Raw genomic sequence first — 27858 nt, 5'->3', positions numbered from 1 at the left:
CCTAGCAATATATTGAGAAAATAGGGGTTAACTTAAGTTTATTTGGAACGAATGAATTTTATTATTTGAGAAACTGTTATTCTCAAGCTTGGCACAGTCCGATGCTGATGTATATTTTATTGAAGTAGCTTATTCAAAGCACCACATTATAAATATTTACGAGTAGCAATTGAATGATACCGGATAAAATAAAGATGGTTGAGAAATATTTTCTTTTCAGCTATAAGTTTAGCAATTTTAAAAAAGTCAATATTTTGTGGAAAAATATTGACGTAGCTAAATCGTAATTTGTGGATATTAGTTAAAATCATTATTTATAATACGCGCTGTAAATAAATATAAAATTAAAATACGCATATGCTGTTCAATTTATTATTTTTCAGCTTACGTGGCAAATAGCATTCATATATACACGCAAAAATCATGAGCAAGACGAACACTTTTCTATTTTATTTCTAATGTAATCAAACATACTTGATATATCCTCACAGCGTAGCTATGTTTTAAAATGATCATCTATTTCTATACGTTTGATGGGCTGTTGAAGCGTTATGGTTGTAGTTGATCTTCCGGGAGAAGTGAATATTTTTGTGAAATATATTGTGAGACCAACCTTCTCATAGTTCATTCGTGGTACAATAAATAAATAATGTAAATAATGCGAAACTCATTCATAATACCATTCTATTGACTTTGAATTCAGCTGTATGGGAATAGAAAAAGGTCATGATAAATGCTTAACTTAACGAGATTATATTTTCATGATAGAAGTAAGAAGATAAATTGAATTGTGTACTCACCGTTCGGTTTCCAAGGTTTTTCACCCGGCAGTTGAGGTGCGCTGTGCGACCGACGAGCTCTGTCAAATTGCTCGGGACGGAAGTGTCAAAGTAAGGTCCAGTACCAGGTGTCGGTAGCTCTTGTAGGAACTCCGTGCGGAACCTCCTTGACCCGTAAAGAGTGCCGACACCTGAAGCAAACAGAGCATTTTTAATTTGGAGAAAGTACATCCTCAGTTTATGTACTCAGAATTAGAAGTAAATCCATTAGAAATGAAACTTTTTCCGACCTGCAAAATGGTCCGAGTATTAAATTTGCCCTTCCCATCATAAAAAATATCAAATATTATATTTCTAGGCAAATTTTTCCACACCCTTACCATCTCCGACGAAATGCCTCGAACGTCTTAACATCGATCGGTCGTCTAGCTAGAAATCTGAAATTTAGCAAATTCGTGTACAAAAAAAATGTTGGAAACTAGCAAAAGGTTTAGTCATTTATTAATGGGGTGTTTAAAACCTAAGTTTGGTCAAATTTGGGCTTAATGCGCAACCATTTATTTATATGGAGATGTTTTCCTTAGTAGCTCCGCAGGTGAGTTGTCTAATCCCACGGCCTTATTTTATTTCATCTCCCCTAATACCCTTTCTATCGCATCGTCGAGTATAGCTAGACCTAAGGTATCTTCCTCTACGTTATTTTTCTGTCTAACCTTGTTGGCCGAAGAACTTTTTACCATACAGTCTTCTATATATTCCTTCCATCACTTTTGGATCTTTTCTGTTTCAACTATTATCTTTCCCGACTTATCTCTAATTGTTAGCACAGATGTTCGTGATTCTAACTTCCCGATAGTGATTTAACCTTGCTGTATAGCGCACCAATTTAACCCTTCTTCTGCAAACTTCCCAAATCCTCCCACTGGGTCTTCCACCGTGCTTCTTTTGCTTAATTTGTGCCCGTTTCAATTTATTATTTAATCACTGTACTTCCTTCTCCCTGACTGTGATTCTTCCATTTCCTTATCTAATTTATATTTATAACTATCTCATCCGTGATCCATGGTTTCCTTACCCTTTCCATATAAACGGTTCCTTTCGTTTCTTTTGCGGCTTTCGATGTCCCTCTCTTGATACATTCCCATTTTTCTTCGATAATACTCAGCTCTTTACCGTCGTCCATGATTTTCTCTACAGCCTACTGATGCCCCTGCCTGGTGAATCCATTTCATTCAGGTGTCTACATTCCATTTCTTAACCCGCTACCCCTGCCCTCCCCTACGCTACACTTCAAAACAACTCAATTGTGATTAGAGTCCGCAATCACTCCCAGGAAGCTAAGTGTCGCACAGAAACGTTGACCTTTGAGTGTAAATTTAATGCGCATCGGATGTGTGGGGCAATAGGCAGGATTCAATTTCAGAATTGATCAGAACACAGTAAAAAATATTCATTTCCTGGAATCTCGAAATAATCATACGGCTTAAGGTAAAGCTTCGGTGTGTGAAAACGCTCGAAGAATGAAGACTACATGCATGACATTTAATTTTATAATACCTATCAATTTAGTCCATTTGTATCACAGAATGAATGATGAACCAGGAGCACATTGACGCATATAGGATGAATGAGAAATTAGTTTACACTGGGAAAGAAACTATGGAAACATAGCACCCCCTGCCACACTCTATCGTTGAGACTTTCAGACTAAGACTCCATGTTAAGAATGTTGTTCGTCAATCATAACGAACGTTCAGCGCACAATGAAAAGTCAAAAAAAAATTATTGTCGAGCAGACGGACATAAACAATCTTTCTTCCTCTTAATTTTCTTCATGAAAAGAGTAGGAATATCATATTATCATGTACTATTAGTCGAAGTTCAAAAATACCAAAAGTCACTAATTATTACATAATTACTGATGCCAGGTGAACTACTACCATTTGATACACGCAATCATGCTAGCCTATTTAGTAGCATATCGATACATTATGCTAGAAGAATGATTTATTAGTTGTGGACTTGCTGATAGGAATGGGAGTCGTATAAGTTAATGTATAAATGTATAATCTGTGAAAATATTTTATGATTTTAGAGAGATAGAGGTAGATAGAGAAAATCCTGGAGGAAGTCATTTCAAATACCCTGAAAGGTTAGGTTAATAGAAGCCTCGAGAACAAAAAAACTGCGTGAAAGAGATTCAACTATGTGGTAAAGCTGGAAGAATATCACACAGCATGGGCAATAATAAATTAAATCACTGAAACACAATAAAGCCTTCATTGCAATTTAAAATCCTAGTAATTTGATACTGCTAATCCTGGATCGGAGCGGTGTGAAGTATGTATGCCTTAGACGTAACCTCAGTAAATTTTAAAGCTGCAAGGAGAATTTTCTAGACATGGTTACAACAGTTGATAATATTTCGAAAAATCGAAGAAAATATCTCACCCAAAATATTATCCCTATTATATTTACTTTATAACCACCACGTCAATATATGGTTCAAATACAGTATTTTCCGAAGAATCAGCTTTCTATATTATTATTATTATTAGGTAATCTACCGGTTAAGGTAGGTTTTCGGATAGACATAATTACTAATTGAATAATTTCTGACCCCTAGCAAAACACAACATCCTACTTTACATCAGGTCCCTCTTCAGCTCTGAGTACTTACTTCCTCCCTTCATCCCGTCCAACATTCCTATCCTGCTCCTTCCCTTTCCTCGTTTGCCCAACATTCTTCCCTCAATTACAGTCTTCAACATCCCACTGCCGGCCAATACCCCCTTCATCCACTTTTCCTGCCTCCATAGGATTGCTCCCAACAAACCCCTCTCTTCGCCCACCATACCAAGTACTTCCTCATTTGTTTTCTTCTCTGTCCATTTCACCTTTTCCATTCTTCTCCACACCCACATTTCAAAAGCCTCCAGTCTACGTCCATCCTCCTGCTTCAATGACCACGTTTCCGCGCCGTGCATAGCTACGCTCCATATCAAGGTTTTTACAAGTCTTTTCTTAACATCCTTACTCAAAGTCCCTGTCATCAACTCCCTCCTCCTTGTGAAAGCCTCTTTGCCTAGCGCAATTCTTCTCCTTACGTCCCTACTACTTTGACCGTGTTGGTCCAAAACACTACCGAGATACGTAAACTGTTCTACCTGCTCTAGTTTTTGCCCTGCTATTTTAATGTTAAGCTTGGCCTTTTTCATTTTAGAAAATCGCATAACCTTTGTTTTATTAATATTGATTCTCATCCCATACCTGTCGCACTGAATTTCCAATTCACTCAGCAATGCTTGCAGCCCCTTGGGTGATTGGCAAACTGAAGCTTGGTCATCAGCAAACCTAACTGATTTTACGAATTCCCCGCCCACTTTCATTCCTACCTCCAGTTCTTCCCACGCCTCTTTGATCATTTCCTCTACATACAGGTTGAACAGCAACGGTGACTATGGGCAACCCTGCCTTACACCTCTTCCTAACACTGCCCATCCGGACTCGTCGTTCCTCCCCCGCATCTGAGCAGTCTGAGACATGTACAGGTTGCGGATTAGCCTCCTTTCTCTCCAATCTATTCCTATTTTCTGCAATATACTCATTAGTTTTTTCCAGGTCATTCTATCAAAAACTTTTTCGAAATCTACGAAACAGGCAAATACATCCTGGTTGTGTTCTTTATTCCTCTTGATTAATAATCTCATTACTCCAATGACATCTCGCGTACCTCTTCCCTTCCTAAACCCAAACAGATCATCCCCTAAGTAATCATTATCCCTACTCTCTATCCTTTTGTTTATGATCCTGAGAACAACTTTAGCTGCGTGTTATATCAAACTTATCGTCCTGTAGTCTTCACATAATGTAGCCTTTACCTTTTTCGGAATAGGAACTTAAACTGATCTCACGAAGTCTTCCGGCCAGATTCCTTCCTCATAAATACTAGGAATCAGTCCATAAAGCCTCTTCCTCCCACATTTTCCTAAACTTTTCAATAGTTCCGTGGGAATGTTATCCACCCCCACGGCCTTATTTAGTTTCAGTTCTCTTAATGCCCTTTCTATCTCATTGTCTAGTATGCCTGGACCTAAGCTGTCTTTCTCTGCGTCATTTTCTTTTTCAATGTCTTTGTTGGTCCAAGTTCTTCACTATACAGTTCTTCTATATATTCCTTCCATCTCTCTGCGATCTTTTCAACTATTACCTTACCCGCCTTATCTCTAAGTGTTAGCATAGCTCTTCCTTTCTTACTTCCCGATAACGATTTAACTTTGCTGTACAGCGCACCAATTTCACCCTCCCTCTGCAGACTTTCCATATCCTCGCACTGCGTCTTCCACCATTCTTCTTTTGCTTAATTCTCTATTTACATTCTTCCATTTTCGCCGCTCATATATCTTTGTAATCATGTCATCCGTGATCCATGGTTTACTAGTCCTATTAGCGTTAACGGTTCCAAAAGTGTCTTTTGCGGCTTTAGACAACCCTTTTATGAAACTTTCCCATTTTTCTTCGATAGTACTTAGCTCTTTACCATCCTCCATGATTTCCTCTACCGCCTGTTTGTATTCCTTCGTTTTCAAACCATTTAATGCTTCTAGATTACATTTTCTAACTCGCCGCCCCTGCCTTATCTTTTTGAAACGGACGCTACATTTCATAACAACTAAATTGTGGTCTGAGTCCGCATCCGCTCCCGGAAAGCTGTGGGAATTTATCACACTATTCCTAAGCCTGTGTCTAACCAGGATATAATCTAGCTGATATCTTTCTGAGTCACCTGGCATTTTCCATGTATACCTGCGTCTTTTGTGGTGTCTAAACCAAGTGTTGGTGATGGCTAGCCCCTGTCTCCTGCAGAACTCAACTGCTTTCTCCCCCGGCCATTCCTCGTGCCTAAACCGTAGTCCCCGACCTCATCACCATCTCTTCCTTCGCCTACCGTCGCATTCCAATCCCCCATCACTATCAAATGTTTCCCTGTAGGAACACATGCGATTATGTCCTCTAACTGATCGTATGTCCTATCGACCTGTTCTTCCTTATGGTTGCTCTGTGGCATGTGTACCTGAATAATAACCAAGTTCGTCGGTTCTGCATTTAACTCTACTAGTAGTATTCTGTCCGTTACCTGCTCTATGTGGACTACGCTTCTTCTTACCTCTTCATTTAATACTATGGCAACCCCTCGTTGGCTCTCGTCCCGGCCGCTGTATACTATTCTATGATTATCACTCCAGTAATCCCCGCTATCCTTCCATCTCACTTCCCATTGACCTAAAATATCTATTTTTCCCCTCTCCATCTCTCGCTTAACATTCTCCAATTTCCCTTTCCTCATCATTGTCCTAACATTCCACGTTCCTATTCTAACTAATGTGGTCTTCTTCCCCTGCGTCTTCTGTCCTGCTGCTGCTGGTTTACCCTTGCAAGGGTTTCGTGGGATGACGACCGCGGAAGCCTTGCCTCCTCCGCTGCCGGGCACTACACACGGCTGATTGGGCCGAGCCCCGCAAGTTCCAGGACTCAAAATATCTATATTGTCCATCACATTGTTCTTGGGAATGATAATTGAGGTGGTTTCCCGTTGCCTTCCTCAATAGTGTTTTTAACGTGACACCATCACTTACTGGCCGCCCCACTGGGGTCAGACGCCATCGCAGCAGCCTCATTGAGGAATAGACGCTGCGTGGACTACCTTTGGTCTGCCTCCTAACCTTCGACCTATCTGGCATTTCAACATTCAGCAATTTTAACATTGGAATACTACAGCGGGGCAAATTAAAACATACGATACTACAACATACCGTCAGCTTTATTTATATCAATTTTTTCCCGATAAAGATTTCTACCTTTACAACATTGAAATATAGTAATTTTCTGAGACTCTGGATACATATATTGGTCAGCCAATCGAAATGTAAAGTATAGGTTAAGAATACTTGAGTAACATTAGAGAATTTCAGTAAGATCGCATAAAAATGTATTAATATCTACACAATACCCCGCAAGCCGCGACAAGTGCGTGTGGCGGGGGCGTGTAAAATGAAAGAGCATAAAACCACATGCTAAACCAAAAAATTCATGCAAGGCTACACCCACCCACCGATATATTTACTAGAAATCTTTCCAGCTTAAACGCCAGCCAACCAATATACACATATAGTACACCTGAAAGCATACTTTTGTCTATGCAATATCTAGTCATGTCCTGACTTGTAAATCGAATATGTGTTACATTTCTATAGTGACTTTGGTTTCTTTCTATTATGCATGTTTCCTAATTTCCTGGGGAAAGAACGAGAATTTGTAGTTACTTCCATCTTTACATAAGTTCAATAACTTGAAATATAAAAGCAGCAGTACTTATTCTTCGAATGTGGATGTTGGCTGCAAAAACCATATTTAAAATATTGAATTAACTTCACGGCAGTTTTTTGATGCATGAGAAGAAAATATACCAAAATCTTCAAAGTTTATCGCCACGCTTCCACGAAACATACTGCATGAGTGACTGAAAGAGAGGAATGATTTAATGGAACATAACTTTCCCTACTTTCGAATATTTTTTCATCACAAACTTCAATCAAAAATGAATTGCCTGGCACAATTTCATGAGTCAACTTCGGGTAATAATTTCTTCTTATCTATTCATTTGCATTTTTTTATCGTAACCAAATCAGTATATAGAACATAAAAGCGGTAAATGATCCCTCATAAATCATTTACTATTTTAAATATCAATCCAATTATACTTATAAATTTAATCAACTGTAAATAATGAAGACCGTGGGTTACAGCAACGGCATGGCGTCGATTAAAACAGGTCTTGAGTTAATTACGGCCGCCTACTCACTGTTCAGGTTCCTTAAATACCACGAACTACAGGCAGTGCTACTTAAGGGAAATTATAAAAAGTTCAAGTGTGCAAATAAATGACAGACGAAATTATACCCGGCGTGGATAACAAAACCCACACGTGAACGGTAGAGTTTTCATTCCGTCGAAACCTACGGAAAACCTTCATCACCAGACAGGGTGATTCAGGCCTCGTAATCGATGCGATTCGTTGGAATGAAACAAAATCAACTCTGGCGGTATAAATTTTTTTACAATTTTCTTTCAATACGGAATCGCTCCTCGTTTCACCTGGGAACGTCGACGGGAAAACATTCATTATCCTCATCGAGCAATGCGCTTCATTTTTTATTCTCTAATTTTTTCTTTACCCTGGCCCTTCATAAAAAAGGATCCTCCACGATGAATGTACGGGGAGTGATATGAGCCCGAATCAAGGGCGATCAATCAGGGGCGTGAGGTGGGGAGCGAAAGTAAGGGGGAAGAGAATTGTATTTAGGAAACGGTGTCGAGGCTGCATCTTCCCCCGGGAGTTTTTTGATGCATTCGGACGACGTATCTGGGGATCAGAGAGAGAATGGAGGAGAGGGGGGAGGAAAGAGAGGACCGTGTCAGACACACGACTTGGAAAGTTAGTACCCCAATGGCTGGCACGTCGTCAATGAAGTGACTGATCGCCAATGACGTGGCTGATTGGAAACTTTGCGAAATCGTATGGAGAATGTATGGATGGTAAAATAGTTTAAAAAGTAACGCAAAGGCTTATGATTGCGTTAAAGTTCCTAGCATAAAATCTTAAATTCATAAGTTCTAATTGGTAGGTTACAACTTTAAATCAAGCAAAACTTTTCAAGGAAAATATGGATTCCTAAAATAGTTCGATAGCCACTCTCATAGTGAAATTACTCATCTCACACTGATAAAGGGGGCAGGGAACAACGAAGTATTTTTAAAAGTCTGTCTTCTATTTTGTGCTTATTGTTTTTTATGTTTCTGTGAGTTTGGTGAATCGCATTATAATAATGACAGCGCATTATTTTTACCGCATACAACTCCACCTACATTAGAGCACAAACTTAAAGATTTTATCACGCACTTTAGGTGAAATATTGGCGATTACAGATAAAACTAAAGAAAATTTACCTAAATGTATTAGCTGAAATAAGAAACGTATCAAAATACATTTGATTTTAATGACGTAAAAAGCTTGATGTGAGTGAAGAGTTACATACATCTAACCGATGAAGAAATATTACACAAAGGTTACTTAAAGGGTGAGTATTTAAAATATGCAATCTCCTACGGTACAAATATATAGAAATACTGAGGCATAGCTACTTATATAAGCTACTACAAATTTTAATTCATATTACTGCAGTTATGCAGCCCTACAAAATTTTGCACTATAAATAAAACACAAGCTAGTTCCTTCCGTTTGGGGTCAATATTAAAAGATAATTTGCTACATCATGATAAATCCGTCCGCTAGACCAAAACCCTAAGGTACATATAAAATTTTCAAGAACATTAATTGCAGTAATTAATAATAAAAGGCGCGGACGAATAACGCGTATACAATGAGTATTTATTCACTATGGAGATTCAAATTATAATTTTTCGCTGATTTCGCGATAATTTATTAGCTTTGAAGAAAATAGGCGCAGTTGTGGAAAATTTCGGAGGCGCTAGCGAAAGAGACTTTCACGAGAATATGAGATTTCACTACAGATTCACTTAGCGAAAATCTGAAAATAAGATTTGTAAAAGCTTTAACGTGGGGCCTGGTGCTTTATGAAAGTGAGATATGGTGTTGGAGGCAAGAGGATGAGCGTAGATTGGAGGCATTGGAAATAATGGTGTGGCGAAGAATGGTAATAATTAGTTGGACATGGTGGAAGGCAAACGCCGAGAGTTTAAACAGAGGAGTAAAAAAAGGAAGTAGCTGGGAAAAATACAAAGAGGAAGAGAAAGTGAAAGAATAATATTGAATGGTAGTGGTATATTGAATACCATTACAGCAGGGAGAATGTTAGGTTAAGTGGGATCGCAGCTGAAGATGAGTAGAACTGGCTTTTTAACAAGCATAAAGACAAGCATATTTTATGAAGAATGGAGAAAGAATAATGTAGAGAAAGGACGGAGGAAGTATTCACAATGCACTTTAAGTAGAGGCGAGGGATCGTAGGAAATTTATTCTTAATTTATAGAATAACTAGCCTTATATACAAGTTATTTTACGCGTGTCTGGATTACTGACGATTTCAATGGAAACTCTATCGTTTAAAATGACAGCGGTAAAAACCTTAAAATGTGCACAAGAGGGGACTACAGGAATAATACACAATAAGAAGGAAGATAATTTTTCCAGTTATTTAAAATCACTCCGTGAGCTAGCTGGATGGTTTTCTTACCAACATAATATTAAAATTAACCGCAACGATAAGTATTGGTGTTCCAGCTCCAAAGATGTGGATTTCACAAGTTTCACGTAGAAGGTCAAGATAATTTCCCGCATCCTATTGACAATGACAACCCTAATGGTTTTTGGATTAGACTTTCATATTGAACCTATGTATAATTTATACCCATTTCGTAGTCGAACAATTGAGTTCCAGTTTATAAATGTCAAATTTTTACTCTAAAATGAATTAGAATAAGTACCATACTACCATGATGATTTCCATATCGCTCAGCTTATTCTGTTTTGTCTCAATCTACATATATATTGGACGTACCATAATGATTTCTCAAATATATACTTTTCAGTGTTATCAAGATATATTATTGAAATTTACTTCAAATTTCTCTTCATTTTGAACGAGATTCAACCTAAATTTTAGGAAAATAATCCAGACAACATGTTTGATTTTGAAAATATCAGGAAAATTTGCTGAGATTTTCTTGGGTAAAAGTTTAAGAAAATACTTAAATGTTAAGTCAATATTAGTGAAGGATACCATGCTGAATTTCAGTTTATTTTGGAGAAAATATTATGCAGTGTACAGGAAGGTGGATACACACTATATAGTCGCTGGTTGCACTATACCTCTGCTACGTTTCTGTTAAAACTTTGCCTGCGGGTCGTCACCTCAACGAACAAACCTCAACCGTTACGCCAAGTTTCCAATTTTTCACCCGAAATCGGCCATGAAGGAACGCAGAACTTGGGAAAATAGAGAGAGGGATGGACGCGAAGTTTGAACGAGAATACAGAGTTGCCGGAGCGCGGTTGCAGCATCCTGCCGGCTGAAGGACACTTTCCATCACTTTTCTGCGCTCGTCGGTAAACGTGACATTCTCCCCCTAGTTTACAGTCGCGGTCACACATCCCCACGAGCCGTGGTGACACAAAGCGCCTCTTGTCGGCCGATGCCTAGGGCTAGAGGTTCCCTTTTCCTCCAACCCCTTCCCACGGGTCCCTCCTGAAATTCCGCTGTCCCGCCTGAAGGTCGAGAAAAAAGCCACGCCCAATCCCGGCGACCAGTATCCAATTGGTCAGCGACCTTTGACGGTGAAACCTTGCGTCATGGTGGTTTGCTACGCGTCGAATGTCAATCGCGCTCTCGGAAATATAGTTGCCAATTTTCGGTGGCTCCTGTTGTATCGTATCTTAGCGTGCTGTAGTGGCACTGTTTGACCTTTGAAAATATATTTAATTGGAGAAAATTTTGTGTGATGCTTAAAAGAGAGCAATAGATATTTGTCTTGTTGATTTTTCATTAAGAATATAGTTCTGCTTATGGTATCAAGTTAAATACCGGCTTTAACTACCGGAAATCTCTTAGTGTAAAAATATGTCGAGGGCATAAAATTATTTTCGCATGTAGGGTAACGTCCTCGTCTGCCAACCCAGAGGCCGCGGGTTTCCTTTCCATCACTTAGGGTTTGGATGTTTGTAATTGTCTTTTCTGTATGTATGAATTTTAGAAAGAAGCAGTGCCTGTTAAGTCACATCCCAATAAAAGTCGTAAGATAAAATAAATAAAATTTCTTGGTAACATGTAGAGAACCATCTGACCATGAGCAATTGCTTCTTGTTCGTCTATCGAAACATATTTTAAGAAATCTCAATCAATTAGTTTTCTTAAAGGAATTAATGAAGTATGTGATCCTTATGTTAACTCGTATATTAATGATAATAGTTACAGAGATGTAGACAATAAGACTTTTGTGATCATATAAGAAGGTGGAATTTAAGGAATAATGTTTTATAATTGATCATAATTGTGAAAAGACGAAATCCTTAACTGACACGTACCAGTATGATTTCGTATTAATGAATTTAACTAATTTTTAGGTTTGTTACTGATCATACCTAAAGAACAATTTATGGTGTATTCTTTGAATATATGTCCCATTAATCGGAAATAACCTTTAATATAAGATGCATCTCGTGTCAATTGCTCTCATATTTTTAATTGCTGCCTAAGATTAACTTATGCAATGTTTACAAATGAAGCTGTATGCAAGCTCTCACAAGAAAACACTTTTCCTTCGGGCCTCTGTGTATGTGTACATACTGCACTTCTATTTACTATAAACTAGCCATATGATTACTGGGTTTAAGTACTCTGGTAGTTAGGGAATTATCACTCCTGCAGCACAACTTGAAACATTCACACTCCTAATGAACATTTGGAATGATCGAGGCTTAATTCAACTCCGCGACTATCGGGTAGGATTTGTTCTGGTTTTGTGCTAATTTTAAGATTTTGACATGTCTGTCCATTCGAACAGACATTAACTACCACTGTGGAGCGGAAATGTTCACGACATGCATCCGTATAGGACCATTCATTTCACGTCAGCAGACACGGTACCATGCGAGACCTAAGTTATTTTTGAAAACTCTCGTCTCGTTAGACAATAAGGCAATATCTGGACTTGCTGAAAAAATGGCTAATAGAAAAGAATTCAGAAAGGCAAACACGCAGTGGTTAACGTTTCTATTCTTTGTTCAGTCAATGTTACACGAAATGGGCGTTTAGGCTTATTAAAGTTGTGAAATGAAAAGTTTATAAATTAATAATATCCAATGAGCCATAACCACAACCAATTTTTTTCCCGGCAGTAGTTTAAATTTCAGTCAAAAATTAAGCATTCACCTTGGGAATATAGATTTGATTGGTTTGCTATCATGTATTCTTCAATGTATATTCAGGTTCAGGTCAATAAATAACAATTAGTTGACAACAATTAATATACTAGGTATTAGGTGTGTACCTTCCTGCAATAAATGGTTTCAATACATTTCATCCGGCCTAAATTATCCTTACCTCTACATGTATTGATTTCCTTCCAAATCCGATATATTTTTTGAGAACTACTCTGTTTCATCTGTATACATATTTAACGAGTCGGGCTCCCCCGTGTGCAATAAAATTGAATTCATTAATCATATCTTCGCCTGATCCTGAATTTAGGGGATGTGTACTTTAAAATTGTGCCCGTCATAAGCAAATGTGCATTGGAGGTCCCATAAGTACCCGGCCTGACCTAGAGATGGCGGTAGTTGTTTGAAAAAAATAACTGTAGTTGAAATTATGCAATTTATAAAGCATACAGGTATGTTTCAAGTTTGAAGACGCTACGTTCCTTAATATTTGTTTGGCAGCCATTAATAATGAACGATTTCAGTTAACCTGTTAAAATAGAGTAAATTGGTCATCGTTATGTGATGCAATACTTTCATTTGAAAGGCATCAGCCAAATCAATATAAAAGCGCGACTCAATTCTACTCTGGGTTAGCCTGCTCCCTCGTTTACAACAGTAAAACATTTAGTGGCAGAGTTTCAACGAGGCCGTATGAGCTGTCAAGACGAGCGTCGCATTGATCGAACAAATGAGGTGACGACTCCGGAAACGGCGAAGAAAATCCACAAAGTGATCCTAGGTGATCGTCGACAGAAAGTGCGCGAGCTAGCAGACATAGTAGGCATTTCAAAAAGCGTGGTCCAACGCATATTAGTTGAAATTTTGGACTTAAGTAAGCTGTGTGCAAGGTGGGTTTGCTCAAACTCAAGTAAAACCAGTGTCGTGAAGATATTTCAATTGAGTGTTTAGCAAAGTGTCACAGCAACAAAGCAGAATTTCCGCGCTGTGTCATAACCATGGGTGAAACGTTGGTCTATTACTTCACACCCGAGACAAAAAATAATCAAAATAATAAATTCAAAAGGGAGAACCAGGTCCATAAAAGGCGAAGACCGTTTTCTCTGCAGGCAATGTCATGGCGTCGGTTTTTTAGGATGCGCGTGGGATAATTTTAATTGACTATCATGAAAAAGGAAGAACTAACAACGGCGAATATTATGCGAACTTATCGCAACGTTTAAGTGAAGAAATCAAGCAAAAGCGGCCGCGTTTGGCTAAGAGAGATTGTTGTTTCATCAAGACCATAAATGCACCAGCACATAAAACCGTTGTTGCAATGGCCAAAATTAATGAATTAAAGTTTGAATTGCTACCTCATGCACAGCCCTATTGGCTAGATTTATAATCCTCGGATTTTTTTCTGTTCGCAAACTTGAAAAAAATGGCTCAGTGGTCAACGATTTTCCAACCGTTAAGATGTGATGTCGGCAGTTAATGGCAAATTTGAGGAGCATACATAATGAAAAGTTGATATTATAAAAAGGCTATCGAACTTATTGAAACTCGCTGGGAAAAGTGTAGGGCTGAAAGGAGATTATGTTGAAAAATAAAAAAAAATAAATTTTTTTTGTTTTCTTTGTTCGGTCGGGTACTTGGGGATTCACATTCATATCGCTCTCCCTTGCTTTCTCCCTCCCTTCCTCTATCCCACTCCTATTTTCAATTTCCTCTTCTTTTTCTCGACAACCTATCTGCGGCGAGAAAGTGTGCTCGCGACCATTCTTCCCAAAGACAATGAGTGCGCGAAACGAAATAAATTTCATGGTGTTTCGCTCTATACCGTAAATGTGTAAATACATTTAGCGAATAATAAAAATTGGTTTAAAAAATACATTAATGATGGATTCAATCTTGTGTTTCTACGTTAGATAATATTGCAAGAAAATAGGGTGACTGGCTTGTTTTATCCTTAAAATTTGAAACATAAATGTACGCTTAAAGTGTGGCTACCATAAAAATTTATTTAGTTAAGAATATTTGGAAATTTTTCATTTAATTTATTTCGTATTTTATAATTTTGATTTTCAAACTCATAGTAGCACACATTATATTTTCTCAGAAGTACAACCCTGTACGTTTAATGGCAAACATACCCAAAAAATCAGTATTCAGAGGAGTTATAATATTTGAAACTATTCTGATTGAATAAATATAGTGAAATATGTGGAAACGCTGTTTTACGTATACAAATCTATTATGTCAAGGCTGTATCGCCGAACCACCGATTGCTAATACCAGTTTATCATAAATGCAAACTACGTAGGTGCATCTCATGACTGTAAAATATTTTTCTCGCAATACATTTAATTTACATGCTCCAAAATGTGATTTGGATATTGATTTTTTATGAGAAAAGAAATGAAAATCTATTACCTTTTTTTTAAGATTTTTTTATGTCATCCCTGCTTTGAATGTAATAATGATTGAAAATTTAATGTTTATCGTTAGCAGATGTTCGTCCATAGTTTGGTCCTAAAATCAACTAAGCCTCCGCATAGCAGTTAAATTCTTTTTATATTCATCGTAATATGTAAATGCTTAAGTATTCGTTCTGAAATTACGAATTTAAAGTATGAGTTGGAGTGATGTTTCTTCTGTCAGGCCTGAGACGATAAATGCTCGACGGTATTTTTTATGTGAGCGCCAACTTTCATTCTTTAAATTTTTCCTTTGACCTTTCTTTCAATTAACCATTGCCGAGTTCATGATATACCTTTATGTAGGTATGTGTACCTACCCGTCCCAAAATTTCCTCTTGGGTAAAGTTAGTATTATATAAGTACATATCTCTTGATATCTCTGGAAATTCACTTTCTTTTATTACTCTACTGCATACTTTCCAAGTCTTTCATATTTATTTCGATGATTTTTCAAGCTTATTCACCCAGGCTCTTCCGTTCATGGAAATTTTAATATTCTTTATTTACATAGTTCCTCTTACCGATGTCCTTTTCGGCATAACCTTTCTTCTCCGATGCCTCCTGATATATTTTTGAGGTGATTTTACTTTCACTCATTTTACTAGCATGAAACAACCGCAGCTGCACTTATTTACTACCGGCTCATTCATAAAATATAAATTTATCATTTTTACGCAGGCAGTCTAACGTTGAAGCTAGTTTTTGGATGGATAAAAGCTGTACCGCGATACATTTCTTTGTCCCACCATCATAAACACAATGAAACCTCCGACACTTCAATAGATGCATGTTCATTATCATTTTTAGATTCTCGGTTTACTTTGGTTAAGGTCCCAAATTCTCTTTTCTTCATGTTTTATGAATTTAAGTTTATTAAATCTAAAGACTATTTCATATCAGGGCATTGCAGTGTGGCAATTTGGTTCAGATTAACCAATCTCCGGTCCATCTTGGTTCTTAACCTTCTAATGATTCTCGGAAAAGCTACGTATTTCGTTATATTCTCCAAGTACCTGTTCTTTTCATAACCTACTATTTCATATTTAAACAGTTGTTAAATAACTACTCGTATTTATTCGTCCTACTTGCTCTTTTCCATTTCGGTTAATTTTTCTGAGCGAGTATTTTTCTCGCATTGCTTTCTCCTTTATTTTTCCGGTTACAAAGAATTCTTAGATATATCCGTTAAACATGTTTTCGTTTTAAATCCATGTTTTCGTTGCCGCACTCCGAGAAATATGTTTTTATCCTCTCTGTTTCCCGTTATTATATCCTAACCCATTTCTGTAGTTCATGCTTCTCACTTTAAACAAATACATGTGTATATCTGTTTGTGTCTTTTTTCATTTCCAAGTTGCTCAATAATATCACTCCGTGTCCATTCTATTTCTCCTATTTCACTAATTTTCCTAAACATTGTACAAGAAATCTTTAATATTTTAAGGTATGACAGAGAAAGTTGGAATCGCTACGATGATTATTATTAGGAAAAAGTGTAACTTTATTTTAAGTTATATGAAAAATCTTTTTTGAAATTCCGATGCAAAATAGGCTGTCACTAAAGCTCATTCATCAGCCTTTAGAAAATATTTCATCGAGTGAAAATTAATATCGAATTTTCGAACACCTCAATCATCGGCGCATACTAATATCGGATGTCATTATTCCAGCTTGTTATGACTTTTTCTTTCAATTTGAATGCTATCAACGCTGTTTTCATTCAATGTGGGCTCAGCTGAGTATTCAAGTTTTTCCTGCCCTGCAGAGGTAACAAAATTGATGTCCATCCAACAAAGTAGCATCGCAAGTGAATAAAAATGATTATGCAGGCGCGTGAATGAGCAATCAACTTTCATTTGTTTTTCCAATGTGATCAAAAAAGGTCTCTGAAAACAATGCACGTGATGATTCGAGATCAATTGAATCCATTTTTACCGCATCCCTCCCTGTCGCCAGGTCACCAGATCAATCAATTGGCTGAGGCATCGCATTTAAAGATTGGTTGGGAAAAAGTTAAAGGACATTATGTTAGGTAATCAAATTGGAGAATTAGCTTTCACTACTCTCCTCCGGAGTGAAGCTCATGTTTTGTATTGAAAGATTTATTCTGTCATTCTGAAAAAAATAAGCGATGGAATTTTTCCAAATTTTATCCATAACACGATTTTTGTTGTTATTATCATTGAATCAACAGCAATATATATTTTCAATGCAATATGTTCGAACTCGCGAAAACAGAGTCGCGTTAGCTAACGACCTATGTGAAATTCAGATTTGGTGCGATACATGGCAATTGGAATTACATTTGAAAAAAATAAGAAGCAGTACATTTTTGGGAAAAGAGAAGAATTCCTTCCTATTTAGTTACAAAGTGAAACAAACAGAAATCGCGGAGATAGATACCTTTAAATACTTGGGTGTAACAATTACACACGGTCTGTCCTGGAGAAAGCACATACGAGAAATATGCTCATTGTAGGATCCCATTACCTTCCCCCACCCATTTGAAAAACCCTAACCCCCTCATCCCTTACCCTTTCCTCCTGGTGCTGCACCCCCTGCCACATACCTTTTTGGTGGATAAAAGATTATTGATGTAGATGCAGATAATATGTCTCTCGCTTCAAAATAGCTCGGATAGGTTGCATTCATAACTGCCAGACACGTAGATGATAATCGATATGTAAATGTACAGCATTACGGGGCCAAATTTCCACGGTAAAGAGCTGAGTACTATCGAAGAAAAATGGGAATGCATCTAGAAAGGGATATCGAAAGCCGCAAAAGACACTAAAGGAACTGGAAAAAGGACCAGGAATCCGTGGATTACGGATGAGATGATTGCAAAGAAGAATGAGAGAAGAATATAGAAGAACGTAAACACAGAGTTAGCCAAAATGAAGTGCAAAGAATTAAATAATAAATTGAGACGGGTAACAAATGGAGCAAAAGAGGTATGATGGAAAACGCAATGCGAGGATATGGAAGGTTTGCAGAGGAAGGGAGAAATCGGTGCGCTCTAGAGCAAGGTTAAATAACTATCGGGAATTAAGAAGGGAAGATCTATGCTAACAGATAGAAATAAGGCGGGTAAGATAATAGTTGACACCGGAAAGATCCAAGAGAGGTGGAAGCAATATAAAGAAGAACTGTATAGTAAAGAATTTATACCAAAAAAGTTAGACATAGAAAAGGAACATGACGTAGAGGAAGATAGCTTAGGTCCAGGCATACTTGACGATGAGAAAGGAAGGACATTAAGGGAGATGAAACTAAATGAGGCCGTGGGGTTGGATAACATTCCTGCGGAACTACTGAAATGTTTAGCAAAATGTAGGAGGAAGAGTCTATATGGGCTGATTCGTAGTATCTATGAGGAAGGAATCTGGCTGGAAGACTTTGTGAGATCAGTTTTAGTTCCTATTCCGAAAGGTAAAGGCTACATCATGTGAGGACTACAGGGCAATAAGTTTGATATCCCATGCAGCTGAAGTTATTCTTAGGGTCATCAACAAAAGGATAGAGAGAAGGGCAAATGATCACTTAGGGTAGGATCAGTTTGGGTTTAGGAAGTGGAGAGGTACTCGTGATCTCATTGCAGTAATGAGATTATCAATCGAGAGGAATATAGAATACAATCAGGAAGTATTTGCCTTTTTCGTAGATTTCTTAAATTCGTTTGATGGATCAAATTGGGAAAAACTAATGCGTATATTCTAGAAAATAGAAATAGATTGAAGGACCATGAGGCTAATCCGTAACCTGTACATATCTTATACGGCTCTGGTGCGAGTGGGGAACTTCACCGAGTCAACAAATTAGTATTGTTAGGAATACGTGTGTCGGGTTGTACCATTATCACCGTTGCAGTACAACCTGTGTGTAGAGCAAATGATTAAAGAGGCATGGGAAGAACTGGAGGTAGGAATGAAAGTGGGCGTGGAATTCGTAAAATCAGTTAGGTTTGCTGATGACCAAGCTTTAGTTTGTCAGTCAGCCAAGGGGCTGCAAGCATTGCTTAGTGAATTGGAAATTCAGTGCGACAGGTATGGGATGAATATCAATATTAATGAAACAAGGGTAATGGTATTTTTTAGAAAGAAAAAGCTTGAGCTAAATATTAAAATAGGAGGGCAAAACTAGAGCAGGTGGAACAGTTGACGTATTTCGGAAGTGTCTTGGACCAACAAGGTCCAAGTAGTAGGGACGTAAGGAGAAGAATTGCGCTTGGCAAAGACGCTTTCACAATGAGGAGGGAGTTGATGACAGGGACGTTGAGCAAGGATGTTAAGAAAAGACTCGTAAAAACTTTGATATGGAGCGTAGCTACGTGCGGTGCGGAAACATGGTCATTGAAGCAGGAGGATAGACGTAGACTGGAGGCTTTTGAAATGTGGGTGTGGAGAAGAATGGAGAAGGTGAAATGGACAGAGAAGAAAACAAATGAGAAAGTACTTGGTATTTTTGGCGAAGAGAGGGGCTTGTATGGATAAATGGATATGGAGGCAGGAAAAATGGATGAAGGGCGTATTGATCGGCAGTGGTATGTCGAAGACTGTAATAGAGGGGAGAATGTTCAGCAAACGAGGAAAGGGAAGGAACAGGATAGGGATGTTGGACGGGATGAAGGGAGGAAGAAAGTACTCAGAGATGAAGAGGGACCTGATATAGAGTAGGATGATGGATTGTGTTTTATTTTGTTAGGTGTCACAAATATTTATTTGGTAGTTATGTCCATCCAAAGACCAACCTTAAACGGTTGATTACCTTATAATAATAATCAGAAGTCAAAAAGAGTTATTTAAGCTCTGTTGTGTGGTCAATAATAAAACTGAGAAAGTCCGAATATCACACCTTATAAAAAATAATGCTTTATATAATTAAGCGTGCAATTTCAAGAAAGATCAAATGAATTATCCAAAATTATAGATGTTTACTCTCCATTTTTTCTTTCTGCAAGTAATTAAACCCATTCCTTTTTACTTCTGAATATAGTAGTAATAAGTAAGTACTCTTTAATTGAAAAGTATTCTATTAAGTTTCTACTTACTCTCCTTCTAAAAAATTAACAACGGTATTCTTTCACTAGGTAAATATTCTGTTATTTCCCAATTTTATGAGAGGAAACATAATTATTCATGGGAAACTACCCTGTAATCCGTAAAACATCATTCGACGCGTGGTAAGGGATCTTGGAGTAGCAGCCATGATTTAGGGTTTGGGGCTTTTGGTTTAACAAGACCCCATTATTGAAAACCTTTGTATTCACAACAGGTGATCAAATGTGAAAAATTTGTTAAGCATAATTTTTGTGGTATTGGTGCATAAAAATGGTTACCATTTGTTCTTTCGTGAATAATTTGGAGCACACAATTTTTTACTTTCCGAAAAGTTTGCTTAGCACTCTATCCCACTTCTGGTGGCTCTAGTCCCATTTCTGCTGTCTCCAGAGCTCTTTCACTTTCGCTTTTGCGTTGGCTCTCAAGATATTGTGTAAATGCAGGTGTAGAATTCTGATAAGTCCACATTTTGCTTGTCTACATCTTTCCCACGAGCGGTATCACTTGCGTTCTCCAAATTCCGCAACCAAAGCAGGACTTGAGTCTCGTGGCTTAGGACAGCAGGCGGGTATCTTGCGAGTTAGACTAACCTGGCAGTCGTAAAAATTAAACTCTTTCTGACCCAGAGAAATGTATTTAGGCTATGTAGTTTCAGAGTAGGCGATTTAAAATATTTATTCAGTGAAATATTAACATGAACCTACTTCATTTTCTCTTCATCTGTGACTAGTACAATTATATCGGTTATGCTTTATGTCTGAGCGCTGAAAACGCATACGGTTAAACGAAATTTCCAGCTAAGGACAGGTTTAATGATGAAGCACCCTTGGCATTGATCAATACATCCTTTAGAAATATTACGTGGCACTTCCCCGTCGAAGCCATTCCCATCAGTTGAGCCAACATTCAGCTTGTTAAAGGGGATAGACGCTTTCTATCAGAAGAGTGAGTGAAGGGAATTTCACGCAAAACGCTGGGCCCGAAATCTGAGGCCGCATCGAGTTACAATCCAATGTGAAAAGCATCGGGAAAAACGTCGATCTCGGATAATTTATCGGGGATGGCATGGAATGCCTGTTTCGATAGAATTTTTACTCTGAAGCTGGCCGGCGGAGCGTGCCGTGACCTTCGACGTCATCCCACGTAAGTGATCGACTGCAAGTGAGCATTATCGAACGGACCTGGGAGGAAAGAAACGAAAACTCAGGGAAGTGTTATTAAAGGTGTAGCGTGTGTGAAGAGGAAAACCGGTGGATCGGAGGCATATAGATATGGGATAAACGCTGAATTATGAGTGAAGACCATATTTATCTCTATTCAGGGCTTCCGCGGTTCTCATTTAATGGCGATTGGGTCTCAGCCGTTCTCTCCATCTCACTTCTAGGTTCGATATTTCGGTCCTTAAGGACATTGAATGATCGCCATTCCATCCTGTTGTGTTTTAATGGGGATATTGAGTGAACGAAGTCGAAGAACGACAGGAAATGAATTAGGCATATCAGAGTTTTATTATTCTCACCCACGAGTCCTTCGTAGGGCCAAGAATTCTTTGAACGTTGGCCTTAACCTTAAAATTCTGTAAACTTTTGGTGATCAAATTTTTGATTCTTAGTACGCGATTTTTATTAATTATTCAATTTAAACTTTTTATAAATAGAAGGAAAGAAATTCACATGACCTAAGATTTTTTTAAATCGACTCATTGCTCTTCTTCAACAAGATTCTCTCATATATTCTATGCGTTTCCTAAACAAAATTGAATATGATGATAACTTGGCTCAAGAGCTGAAGTAGCTGGGCGACTGAATAATCTCCTTATGCTTACATCTTCTAGAAACAAAGTTAATAACTATTTTAGCTGAGTAATGCAAGAATATAAAATGTTTATGCATGTTTAACTATTAGCAAACTTACAAACAATTTAAACACTGCTAAATTAGACTGCCACCGATTTATAATTTCATTTGTGAGTAGAAAACGAGTGTTGACCGAACAAGAGAGATGTAGGAATGATACGTAATTATTATGAAATAGGCGAGGGTGATCAGTGTAACAATGATTTAATGATTAAATTGTGCCTCATTTCATATTATACATTTTTTTAAATGCCAACCGCATTCATACTTTCTTATGTATAGACATTAGACCTGCAGATTATTTCAAATGTTTTACTGTTAGGCAACATAAATGGTAGAGTGGTATAGTGGCATAAGTGGTAGAGTAAATAATCGCAGGGAGTATTGCAGGCTTAATTAATTTATTGTGATTCCCGTTACCGAAAGAAAACATTTTCACCGCCTCTATTTTCGAGAACACATTTAAGCATGAATTTCAACCTTTGTTTGTCTGAAAATATGCTACAGCATGTTGACAATTACACGTGAGGCAATTGAAGATGTTATACACTTTACAAAGAGTTGAGAATTTTCCTGAGAGTTCAATGCATTTTTTGAACTTTCATGGGAATCAAAGAAATATAGTCCCAAATATTACCAAGCGACAAAACACAACTCTAGATCGATAACAATATCCTTTGACACGTATAGCACATCTATTTAAATCATTGAAGAAAGTCAGCTAACCATTTTCGGCTCTAATGAGGATATTTTCTTGACTTTTCACCCCTTTAATTAATTATGCCTTTTTGTGCCGTGCCGTAAGGGTCGCGTGTTGATATTTAATTCGTTCGTTATCTGTAAAAAAGTTGTGTAAAAAAATCGCGGGCGACAATTTTACTGTTCCGTTTCAATACAGCTGCATTGTGCAATTAGCCCAATGCCAGTTTTAGATTTAGTAGCTACCTACTTGCTTCAGATAAAATAATGATGAATTTGTATATACCTTATTTTTACATTACCCCATTTAAAAAAAAATTCTCCTAATTATTCAGACTTAGTACATAAATAAGAACTGCTTCATTGATTAGATTCAACGTGATTGGAAATGTTGCTTTGAAGAGTATTATAAATGTAAAAAGTAATCAGTAGTTTCCTAAGTCAGGGTGGAAAAAAGACGAGCTATTTATCTTTAAAACCGATGATATTTCAGTGCTCATATGAGACTAGGCATAACAGTGTGCGATTAAAACGTGTGTATTAGCATAACCACGTTCTAAAACTATACAATGACATTGAGCTCAAAAAGTACCCTATGACTGCATTATTCTGGAACATATTTTTATCAAATTATTAACTCATTTTACACTAAGATATGATTCCATTACTTTATCCAGCTGTGAGTGCAGCTACCGGATCGGAATCAATATCCAAATCTGAAATTTTCGGAATAAGTCGCAGTCGCAATTAATACGGCATTGCCTGCATATGGTAAGCTATTGATTTGCAATAATTTCAAGTGTACTACGGAATTATACTGACACCTTGAAAGAGTATGACAACATGGAATGTAAACGGAAACTGTCTTATGTTTTACCGGAAAGAAATGAATTGCTAACGAGAATCATGATCTTAAGACCGTGTGGAATTAGAAGCTGAACGTTTGCAAATGGTTCGATGAATATGGGCGCTCTCTTTCCCCGAACGGCGCTTCTGTACAAGTTTGCTTGGGTAACATATCATACCGCTGTTAACTCTGAGAAATAAATCCCCAGTTTCCCTCGAGATTTTGACTTGATGACCGTACCCACCCCTATTCGCGGTTTCCGGACATCAAAATGTGTTTTGTGTCAAAATTCCCTCGTTGCATTTGTTTTCCCCCCGTTCACGCCATTTCAACTGCCTTTACGCGCAACCCAACCCCTCTCTTACTCCAGCCAAATACTCCACAGACGCCGGAAATGTGAGAATGAAAAACGCTTGCAGACCCATACCCACAGTCACCGAGCAACCCGGCCTTAACTACTAAATAATAGAGACGGAGAGCGCCCAAGATGGCGGTACTAAGCCAGCGTGATGGAGGGAGGAAGGGAAAGAGAGCGGAGTGCGTCCATTCTGCGTCGTGCTCGTCGAGAGAAGGGGAAGGTTTACTGTCCGGGATGGGGAGAAATGGAGCGACGCGGGGTGAGTGGGTAGGAGTACTTGCTGTTAGAAAAGGGGAGGGGGTGAAGTTAAGAAGAGATGCTGGCGAGCAATGCGCGGCGAACCGTTTTGTGTGTTTGGTCCTCTTTAGTGTTTAGCAGACACACACACACACACAGTCCCCACGCCAAAAACGCCACCCTTTGTCCCCCTCCACCTCCTCCCACATCTCGCCAGCCTCCTCCAAAGAGCATGTCGGCGTGGGACTTTGGATGTAGTTTTTGGAAGTGGGCGGTCGTGGTGTATCTCCTTTTTCCGCCCTCTCCCCCTCTCTTTGGGGCTGGTGGATGATGGGAGGAGGTCTTTCCCCAGTACTTTAAAGTGCCCGGGAAGGACCTTGTCCGCGTTAGCTTCAGACATTTTCCTAGTTGCAGAAACAACTAAAGAAATCTGAAAGGCGGTTGGGTCTACCTCCCCTGTAGCAGTGGAATTGAAAGTTTCGCGAAGCGGTTGTCTTTTTCTCGCAGTTCCAAAAAGTGTCCTTGATTTAATTATTGTTATTTTAACTCCCGCTGCTCGTGCTTTTGATGCTTGCTGTGAAGAAAACACGAAAAGTTAGGTTATATGAAGAGTCTGTCTTCGGCGAGGCTTATGTACAGTCTAAGAGAATCAGAATTGATGAACGGTTTAGTTGATCGCCTTTTAACCATGCGATAAAGTTACTCTAAGCATTAAGTTTTCTTTCTTAATGCTACCAATGATTAATAGCGAGGTATATTGACTGTGAAATTAACCAAAACTGTCTTATTTACTTCTGATTAAGGGTTTGGTGAAATATCCTTGAGTTTAGTGGTAACTAAGTAAATGAACGGAACATATTCATCGTAAAAATAATTACCGGTAATATTATCAGTATTTCAACCCTAGGATTGGTTTACTACAGCCATCTTTTCTACTCTATTTAATGTCAATGTCTTTAATCCGTGATACCCTCTCTGTTTTACGCCCTCCTTAATTTGTCCTCGTGTCTTCCTCATGGGATCTTCCGTTCCAATCCATCTATTTTTTATTTGTCTTAGAGTTCTCCATATGGTCCTGTCCTCTTATGCTCTTCTGTATACTTCCTAGTTCGTTACTGTGTGTGGCCATTAAAACTTCAGCATTCTCCTCCAGCACCATTTTTCAAAGGCTGTTCTCTGCTAGTCCACTCTTCCAATGTTCCAAGTCTCGGAACCATAGAGCGCCATGCTCCACACGAAAGTCTTGACGAATTGCTTTGTTTCCAGTCTCAGGTTCTTTCAACATATTAATTGCCTCTCCCTAATGAATGCGTTCTTAGCTTGGGCTATTCTTCGCTTGATGTCGGTCGATTTTCTTCCATACCATGTTATGATGACGCCCAGGTAGATAAAGGATTCCATTTGCTCTAGTTTCACCCCTCAAATGGTGATATCTCCATTCAGCCTCTCTTTTCCGCAAAAAATGATTTTAGTTTTCTTTTTGTTGATGATCATAATTATGTTTATTCCCCCAGTACTTAATCCATAGTAATTAGAGTAGCTTGCAGGTTCGCTAACACGTTGTACATAAAAGTAGAGATAGTTTTTCATTTTTTTAAGTATAAATAGTGAATCAGACTTATGAACGTGGTTGTGTGGCTTGAGAGAGAATAGAAATAGTTAACTGAGCAAAAGAACAACTAACGAACAACTCCTGGGTATGGTGAGGGAGAAAAAGGATGTTTCTGTGATAGATTGGAAAAGTCAGGAAAAATGAATGTAGGGCATACGTAGTTGCATTGGAATATTTAGGACCATTTAGAGTGTAGAATGGTTGAGGATAAGCGTGTTCAACATTTTTTGGGTTGTGGGTGTGGAGAAAAATGTGAACAATAAGGGATATGAACAATAAATGTAAATGGTAGGGAAGGAGAAGAAACGATTTGTTTTGGCCTTGGTGGTTGCAGAGAGACCTTTTCCTAGACATGATATTGAAGAAGGAGGGACCAAGTGTGTGTGTAATAGATACTGAGAGGCAAGGGGATATTTCAGGATTTAATGTAGGGAATAGTGCTGGCCAAGAAAGGCATAGAGAGGAATACAATATACATTTTGCATGAAATTGAGGGAAGTCGAAATTTTGCACCGTTAAATAAGGAGCTATTGTAACTTATTTAGCGTGGGGTTTTAGGATATTTTGCGCCGCGCTAGTTACGGCATATAATATATTATTTGGTAGTGCTAAGGTTGATCAAAACATACCTGACCCAGTAGACTACTGCTATTATAAACAAAATATTCTTGTGTAAATAGAGGTCATAAAAGCGTATTGACACAATGTCCATAATACGCGTAGTCATTCCTCCTCCGTTTTATAAGTCTCATTTTTTGAAAATAGGTCATAATGGTGATATAGTTAACTCCTTTCAAAACCATTTTAAAGCCAAAGGTTTGCACATTAGTCGCCTTACGGACATGAAACTTTCGTTATTGCAATATGAGTTTGTGGATATTGCTGCTGTCTTAACCTATCTCGTACTCCACTCGCTAAACATGTAGATTTTGAAATCTTTTTGAAAAGCCACGTATTACCGACGCTCTGATAAATTCATGAAAGAAAGTAATTCTGAAAGAGTTTACTGGTTTTATTTGTCCGCAAAAACCAGGTACCGGTTCGCGAGTGTCAGCCCAAGCAAAGGATTTATTTGGATCAATCTTTGGGTTTCTAAAATGTTCACATTACGTTTTTTGTTTCCTGTGGAGAAGTGAATTCAATTTAGCTATTTATAAATACTTAAAAATGGTTTTTAATGGTGTACCATGTAATTATACGAGTAAAAAATATTCTGCTGCGGAAAAATTTAATTTCTAAAATATAAGGGAACATGCCAAAAAAAAGCTGAAACTTGTTGAGAAAGTAGACTTTTCCCCTCTCAGTTAAACTCCAAAAACAAATTTTCCTGACGATAGTAGTGTAAAAACATGTGATCGTAAAACAACGGAAATGAATTACTCACCTATTGATTATTTAACGAAAAATGTTTTTTGCCCCACTTCAACACTCTTTTGGCCTATCCTGACGACGCGAATATAGATGTTTTTTTGAATGGCCATAATATTTATTTGAAACTTAAAAGCTACGTTAAATTACTTTATTCGCAATCTGTATGATTTTTAATACAAATTGGCAGAAAAAAATATTATTTTCCGTAGATATTATTCGTGTTTATTGGTACATCTATGTGGCTGAACGGATTTTATGAAAAAAAGTTTAGGATCTTAGTCATAAATATAAATTCATGGCAATATTACTAAACTTTTTTCATCACTATACTATATTTGCAGAACATTTCGAGTTATGTAATACTTTCTAGAAGTTTCTGTCGATGTTCCCAAATGATAGTTTTAGGTATTTATGCAAGAGTTGAAGTTAGCAATAGCAATTCTAATATTTTTTAATGTTTCTTGTACATTTAGGTGCTTATATGCATTCAAGCATAAGGCTTATATATCCCTCTTAATTTTTTGGCCTTTTGTTTCTTTAAAGAATATCACTGTATAAAATATGTGCAGCTTCTCCATTCCAGTGCAGTAGGGCTTAGCG

The 27858-nt window shown here is 37.8% G+C and overlaps 1 protein-coding gene across 1 annotated transcript in view; it reads right to left on the bottom strand.

Annotated features, from left to right (window-relative positions):
* Nucleotides 1-27858, bottom strand: part of LOC139695092 (neurotrimin-like) — an 864799-nt gene that overhangs the window by 340721 nt on the left and 496220 nt on the right. The window contains exon 2 of the mRNA XM_071593718.1: nucleotides 801-970. Coding sequence (XP_071449819.1) covers nucleotides 801-970 — 170 coding nt within the window. The remainder of the gene's footprint in view (nucleotides 1-800; nucleotides 971-27858) is intronic.

The sequence above is a fragment of the Hetaerina americana genome, unplaced genomic scaffold, assembly GCF_022747635.1.
Source record: "Hetaerina americana unplaced genomic scaffold, ioHetAmer1.1.p SCAF_6, whole genome shotgun sequence".
Classification (NCBI taxonomy): domain Eukaryota; kingdom Metazoa; phylum Arthropoda; class Insecta; order Odonata; family Calopterygidae; genus Hetaerina; species Hetaerina americana.
The sequence above is the reverse complement of the archived record's forward strand: the minus strand, read 5'-3'. Positions and strand labels throughout refer to the sequence as shown.